Source organism: Sinocyclocheilus rhinocerous, unplaced genomic scaffold, assembly GCF_001515625.1.
Source record: "Sinocyclocheilus rhinocerous isolate Xijiao unplaced genomic scaffold, SAMN03320098_v1.1 scaffold561, whole genome shotgun sequence".
In the NCBI taxonomy this organism is placed as follows: domain Eukaryota; kingdom Metazoa; phylum Chordata; class Actinopteri; order Cypriniformes; family Cyprinidae; genus Sinocyclocheilus; species Sinocyclocheilus rhinocerous.
The window spans coordinates 427077-435244 of NW_015641041.1; the positions used below are offsets into that span (position 1 = coordinate 427077).

At 37.7% G+C, this 8168-nt stretch overlaps 1 protein-coding gene across 4 annotated transcripts in view; it reads left to right on the plus strand.

Moving 5' to 3' along the window:
- Window positions 1–6764: 6764 nt before the first annotated feature.
- LOC107754330 (inner centromere protein A-like) overlaps window positions 6765–8168 on the plus strand; it is a 17611-nt gene continuing 16207 nt past the window's right edge. For all 4 annotated transcript variants that reach the window (XM_016570735.1, XM_016570736.1, XM_016570737.1 and 1 more), the window contains exons 1-3: window positions 6765–6929; window positions 7632–7781; window positions 7918–8025. In XM_016570735.1, coding sequence (XP_016426221.1) covers window positions 7642–7781; window positions 7918–8025 — 248 coding nt within the window. In that variant the 5' untranslated portion in view covers window positions 6765–6929; window positions 7632–7641. The remainder of the gene's footprint in view (window positions 6930–7631; window positions 7782–7917; window positions 8026–8168) is intronic.

Below are 8168 nucleotides of genomic sequence, written 5' to 3' on the forward strand. Positions count from 1 at the left end.
GCTGAATGAGACGCATATTCACTCTCTGCCAGCAGGTGGCGCTTAAAGCGTTTCCGCTGTAAACAAAGAAGCGCTGCACATATGAACTAGATGCAAGATGAAAAGAAAAAATACCATCTAAACTTTTCTAAAGACAGTAAGTTCCCCTCAGACATACATTCATATAAACTCCTGTCCCTAACTGAATCAGGATTTGTTTAGTATCTCAACCGATTTGAATCGTCACATATTTGAATCGATTTTAAACCGGCTCGCGGTTAATCGTTACATCCCTACCAGTGAGCCTTGCCAAGATGGCCACCTAATGGGACTGCCTTGCCTTAATGGGACTTTGCTACAGGAAAAGGGTTTCAAATTACAGCACAACCACAATTCTGAAAGACTTCACAGAAACATTTAAATTTAAAACTTACCTTCTACTTTTTCCCTTTTCGTGGTGCTTATGAGTTTCTTCAAGTTTACTTTCTGTTTCTGTAAAAAAAGTTTTATATTACAATATTTTGTAATCATTATCACATGTGCTATTCAGAACTGTTGTCATGCACAACACAACAGAGCTTAGAAATACCTTTGGGCTCAAATCTAACTCATCATCATCATCATCATCATCTGATGAAGGCCAGGAATCAGCAGCACCACTTTTTGATGCCCTGCAAATGAACACAATGTAGTGTTTGATAAAAGTAGCTGCTTTTATCTCCCATTCCTGTTTTGACATATCAATGACATCTCACCTGCTAATGGATTCTGTGTGAGAATTGTCCTCTGTATCTGAGGAGAGAAATAAAAGAGATTATCTGCGCTTAAGACAAGATACAGCCTAGCCAAAAAATTACCCATTGCTAATACAAACATTTTCTTGCAGTATAGCTAACTAGAGATCTAAAGACCCATTCACAATTAGAGAGACTATTCATTTGTGGTGAAACAATGCATTCCTACAGACCTATTCACACCGATAAATTATGTTTTTATCATTTTTTATCATTTGTTTGGCAAAACACTCCAAAAAGACCAATGGGTTAAGACCAATAAGCATTTGGGTCAAGTATATAAAACCGATTACATATTCTACATAGATGCAGAGCAAAAAGCAGTTTGAAGTAGTTACTGATAAAGTGAGATTATGTTTAATGTATATTACCACAACATCTGTAACAGCTATTACAGTACAATTCTATTATAGCATATACTTCTATATCACAGCATTAAAGAGTGCCGCAAGCATTTACTGATAAAGTGAGATTATGTTTAATGTATATTACCACAACATCTGTACAGCTATTACAGTACAATTCTATTATAGCATATACTTCTATATCACAGCATTAAAGAGTGAGTGACAATTGCCTTAAAATACATTGAAGTACATTACATAAGTAAAACATTACTTTTACATTAAATTACATTAAATTTGCAATGTCTGCTGAGCTGTAGGCCTTTTTTTTTACTTAAATTGTTAAAGACTGGATTTTTTTTTCACCCAGTCTCATTTTTTAACTTCATTTCAGGTGTCAGTAGGTCTTATTTAATCTAGCGTACAACACACAAAGAAGAACAGCTCCTATGACAAGACATACCATGGTTTACCATTCAGCAACACTAAATGATTTCATACAACTCTTATAAATATTGTGTTTTGAAGGAATAGTTCACACAAAAATAAAAATTGGCTGAAAATGTACTCACCCTCAGGCCATCCGAGATGAGTTTGTTTCTTCATTGGAACAGATTTGGAGATTATTACAGTATTCCATCACTTGCTCACCATTGGATCCTCTGCAGTGAATGGGTGCCGTCAGAATGAGAGTCCAAACAGATGATAAGAAGATCACAATAATCCACAAGTAATCCACACCACTCCAGTCTATCAGTTAATTTCTTGAGAAGCAAAATGCTGCATGATTGTAAGAAACAAATCCATCAAGGCGTATTAACTTTAAACCATTGCTTCTGGCCAAAATAATCCATAATCCATAATCACACCTCCTGCAGTGGAAAAGTCCATACCATGTTGTCCTCTCACATCAAATCCATCAACATAGAGCTGTTTTGGCTTGTAAACACTGCTCTATGCATATTTCTCTTCTGATTCAGAAGCGATGACTTTTTCACTGGTGGAAGCAATATTATGGGTAGAGGACGTATTTTAAAAGTCTTAATGATGGGTCATGTCTGCATGGTTTTCCATCACAGCCAGCATCAGTGGAGTGTTGCCATCCTGTCAATCAAACCACAACAAAACAAGACTGGACTGCATTAACTATCTTACCTTTCAACGCACAAGACGATCACTTTTGGTTTATAAGTGCATCCTTACTTGAAGGATGAACTTCTGGCTCAACCAATGTTAGGAGTAAGCATTTTAGTGTATATTATGCAGTATGCACTAAGTAGTCTATTATTTCTGCAATTTGGCACTGCAGAAATGAAACACTTCATCTTTATGTATCAGACATGTGCTGTGTGTGGTTAATACTGTAATAATCTGTCGGAACACTAAAGTTTCACCTTGTTCTGCGCGTTGATGTTGGCTGAGTGCTCCAGGAGCTGCAGCGTCACAGGTAGGGAGGGGATACGGGCGGCCAGGTGCAGTGCCGTGTTTCCATTGATGTCCACCAGGTTGGGGTCAGCCTCATGGTCCAGGAGCAAAGAGACAGAGCGGTCTTGTTCACACTGAACCGCCTACAATACATGCATAACCACAAAGACATACCAGTCAGCTTGTATCTATATGTATATGATTTCACAAGAACAAGCGGAGTGTACCTTCATTAAGGCAGAGCGGTTCTGATTGTCGCATAAGTTCAGCTTCACTTTGCTCTCCACCAAGAACTGAACCACATCTCTGTGTCCGCAGGCACAAGCGATGTGCAGCGCAGTTCTGCGGGTCCAATCACAGAGGATAAATGACAGCATTACTGCACATACAAATGATTAGAAGCTACAAAGAGTTTAAAACAATAGCAAATAAGTTTGTTTTTTTTAAAGGAACTAATACTTTTATTCTGCAAAGATGCATTAAATTGATCAAAAAGTGGCAGTAAAAACATGTTACAAAAGATTTCTATTTCAAATAAATGCTGTTCTTTTGAACTTCCTATTCTTCAAAGAATCCTGAAAAAATGTATCACGGTTTCCACAAAAATATGAAGCAGCACATGACGGCACCCATTCACTGCAGAGGATCCACTGGTGAGCAAGTGATGTAACACTAAATTTCTTCAGATCTGTTCTGATGAAGAAACAAACTCACCTATATCCTGGATGGCCTAAAGTTGAGTACATTTTCAGCAAATTTTCATTTTTGGGTGAACTATTCCTTTAATCTCTGAAATGGTAAAGAATAATGTGTCTGATCTACAGCACATCGATTGGCACACACTGGCAATACCTTTCCTTGCTCCTGCGGAGCTGCTTCCTGCTGCTACAACAGATGAGTGTGGAGTAACAATGGGGAAACAGAACCAAATCAAAACACTGCAGTCAACACTGCAGCAATACTGACGTACATATACAGATGACACTGAAAACCTTGAATTATGCAAATCGAGTAAAACACAATTAGACTCACCATCTTTATCCAGAGCTGGTCCTCCCAAAGCCAAATCAGCCCCAATACCACCAGGGCTGCCGAGCACAGACGTCTGTTTCTTTTTGCTGGCAGTGAAATGGGAAGGTGACTGAAGGGATCTTCTCTTCGTCCCATGCTCAATAATCAGATGTGAACATCTGGAACAGAACCATTACTGATGAGCTCCTACAAGCAAATGCTTCAAACAAAGCTTTCTGTTTTAAAACCACACAACATCTGCAGTGCATTTCCATTAACAAAACATTGCCAGTGTGAACATATCGCTATCACCATTTCAAATGTTCCTTACTTACAATGAATTAAAACAGGTAATAGCAACACAAATTGCCAACATTCATTGCGAAACCAACATACAAACAAAGTAAGGACTTTGTATTTAAAATCAGATGGTGAGTTTGAAATATAAGCAGGCAAAAGAAGAAAGCCCTTACGCGTGATGTCCATTCATGACGGCATAATCATCAGAAGACCAGCCCTTATCATCTTTCACTGTGATGTCGGCATCGTACTGCAGGAGCAAACGCACCATGCTGATTTGTCCATTGCATGCAGCTATCATCAACGCAGACCTTAACAATGACAGACAGAATGTGAATCAGTGAAACTAAAAATACTAGAAAACATTTGTTAACAAAACAGAACAGAAAAAAAAGTTTTATTTCAGTTCTTTGCGAAGACATTTTTCATTTCCATTTTGTTTTAAGCGCTGAAATTACTAAAACTGAAGTAAAATAATTAAAACACTAAACAAAAACAAATATAATAACAATATAACAATAATAAAATAACAAAAAATGACTAAAACAAAATTATAAAAAAACTACAACTGAAAAAAACGTAATAAAAACAAATACGACAATAACAAAATAACAAAATAATAATAAGTGTTTCTTGAGCAGCAAATCAGCATATTAGAATGATTTCTGAAGGATCATGTGACACTGAAGACTGGAGTAATGATGCTGAACATTCAGCTTTGCATCACAGGAATAAATTACATTTTACAATATATTCCAATATAAAACAGATATTTTAAATTGTAATAATAATTCATAACATTACTGTTTTTGCTGTATTTTAGATTAAATAAATGCCTTGGTTGGTGAGCAGAAGAGACTACTTTTAAAAACATAAAAAAATAATACAGACCCCAAACTTTTAAACAGTAGTGTATGAATGTTTCTTCTGAAAGAACAAGGTGAAGTAAGGGTGTATTCACACCTGTCTTGTTTGGTTCGATTGAATCGAACTCAAGTTCGTTTCCCCTCTTGGTGCGGACCTTTTTGGCAGGTGTGAATACAGCAATCGCACTCGGGTGCGGACCAAACAACCATACCGAGACCCAGCTGAAGAGGTGGTCTCGGTCCGCTTCCAAACGAACTCTGGTACGGTTGAATGGATGAACCAATGAATGGATGACCTAGCAAATATAAAAATGTATTTGCTAAAAAATAAATATAGGTCATTCTTTTGCAGTTGGGAAAATAAAAATGTAAGCAGGGCAAGGAAAAAGCAATACAACTACTGGCCAAATTCCCATTGCTGAGCCCTGAAGGAGAAGCCTGATGCCGACACCTGGGGCCGCATTACAGAAACTTTCTATCTTAAGTCTAAGGTTAAGATCTGACAAGGTTCAATCTGGCAAGTTCACTCTTCCATGTGAAAATCGCTGTCGGTGGTAAGATTCTGTATTTTCTGTAATACATTTTGATTTGTCCACTACAAACAAAATAGTTGCAGATCATCAACCATTACCTGTTTTCCTTATCCAGCTGGTTTAAATCATTCTTTTTGGCCAGCTGTCTGAGTTTGACCACATCTCCGCTGAACGCAGCCTTGTGGACCTTCCCGAGGTCTTTCTCCTTCACATCATAGCTGGCCGACAGCACGCTCCCCGTCTCAGAGGGGCTGGGGGAGCCCTTCTTCTTCTTGAAGTTGAATATTTTCTTCATGGTCTGTGAAGGCACATCTCCATCAGCGGATTGTCGTTTACCTGAGCTTCAGGTTCTGATCACCTTGCATGTCTCGTCCATCCTCTAAAAATAAATCCTGCAAAGAGGATTAGAGTTATTCAATAATGACAGAAGCACAGGTCGGTCTGTCGTTGGTATGCTGTCCATATGACACTTCTGTTTGATCATGAATTATACTCATTCAAATTATCATAAATCACACATTTTTCTTTCAAAGGGTAGTGTGGTGATACTATGGTATAGTGGTAGTATCAGAGGGTAATATCATAGTATTTTACTCATATAGCATGGTGCTTTCAAGGTACTCCAATATACTTTAAAAACACCATGGTGCTTGATTAAAAACCATGGTAAATCATTGGTTTCGTATTGAATAAGCTATAAACCAGCTAACTATACAAAGTATTATATTATAATCAAATGCGATAAACGTAACATATATGAACACAGTTGTTTAAATAAAAAAGTGATACCTGTTTAGAAAAGCTTATCATCTCAAGAGTGATCAGATCACCTAATCATGTTAATCTGGTAGTCAATGATAGTCAAGCAAACAACCTGGCGAGCTTACAAACTCACCTACATTGTCGTTTCAGTGTGGGGCGTCTATTGTTTATATTTTAAACGAAAAATACAACACGAAAAGATTATAAATGATGCTAGCTATCGAGTAAGACGCATCGGGTCTGCTCAAACGATGAGCCGTTTACGACGCTAGCAAGCTAGCTGCTTCTGTTACCATGGTAACAGTGTGACGATCGTATTTAATCCTAATAATTAAAATTCAAAAAATGTGTACTATATGCAAAACGTCTGGGAAATTTTAAGGACTGTCAAGCTGATATGGTTTTATGTTTAATAAAATAAACGAAACTAATATCAAATCACGGAACTCGTTATGTTTTGCTCTGTTTTCACACGGAATGTCGAACACGCTGACGTCACGATGGAGGCGGGGACTTCACCGCACTCTTCCTGCATTGGACGGTTTGAATCAATGACAGACATGCGTATCATCCAATGAGAGCACAGCTCGTCCTTGCCTAAACTTTCTTGATTGTGATTGGCCGAATCTGTCGTGACAGACAGCCGTATTGTTCAATTGCACACACGGATTCTTTGATCCCACCCAGAATCGGGCGGTTCGTAGTGTATTATTCGTCAGAGCAGAATTTTAAACTATTTAAACCGTTTTGAGCGGGTGGCTGAAAAACAAGAGAGACAGTGGAGCCGAAAACAGAAAATAGCTTCTAATCTTAAATTAGCATCTAATGTTTATGAACAAAATAGAAGCAAGGATCATAACTTTGGATCATCAAGTCTTTGTTTTTGCAGTGCGATCGTGCATAAAGGCTAAAGAGGTAGATGCCGTTTTAAAATGTATTATTTCGCTGTTTAAATTAGCTAGGTTGGCTATGGGTTCTTAATGCAGTCAGACATAAATTCACGTTTTAGTTATTAGCATGCTATTTTGTGTAATTTTAATATTCTTACGTCATAAATGTAACAACCGAAATATAATATATTTGTTTATTATATACAAGCATGTTCATCCGCGGCTGTGTTTGGACTGAGATCGGAATAAGACTTAGTTCATAAAAACCATTAGATTAAATGTTTACATTTCTTAATTTGAACATCATATATGGTTAGTATGCAGTAAGTTAATCTACCTGCATCATGAATCAGTGAAATTATTTCCAATGTTTTGAGAAACACCGTCTAAATGCTCAATTTCTTTGTTGTAACATTTGACAGATGTCAAATAAAGCGGTTTTCATGCTATATATTAATATTAATGAGTCTGGACCTTTTGCTCTTTGTTGTCAAGTTCACCACGAAAAAAGCAAATTCATGTTTTAACATTTTCCCTGAAGCACAATAGTAAACAAATGTGTTTTCAAAATGACAGCTTGTCAAAAGTGCCCAGTGGAATCATAATGTAAAGTTAGTTTGTGATCAGTTGCATGCAAAAAAAAATTTTATTACCCAAAATGCTACTCTTTACACTTGCTTTATTAGTCAGTATTGCAAAACCAAGACCTTTCCTTCTGTATTTCCAGGGGCGGCAACATGAGTTCCTTGCCGGAGGCCACACGCTCCCTCATGGAGGTTTTTAATGGGAAGCTGCAGGATTTTACCAAAGAAATTGACAATGTCCACATGTTGTGGCTGGAGGAGATCCAGCTGGAAGCTTATCGCATGTTTTCCAGGTGAGAGACACTGTAAATGTGAGGTGGACTGTGTTATACACTTCATACTGTCACTTTGTGTGTGTATATGTGAGAATCACTCAGCTACTATGCAGGTTATTAGACATGTTCATAAAAAATATGTTTTGTTGTACAGTGACTTCAGCACCGAGCCAGAACTCATGCCAAAGACTCCATCACAGAAAAAGACAAACCGCCGGAAACGGGTGTCTATGGAGCTTAATGAGTCTCGCAGCAAAAGACGGTAAGGGTTTGGACTCTTCTGGTTTGCCAATGTCTTTGTTCATTTGCTTGGTACAGAAACATTTTATAGGTTTACAGCAACAGCTTTTTGATATACCGTATTGGCCCGAATATAAGACGACCCTGATTATAAGACGACCCCCC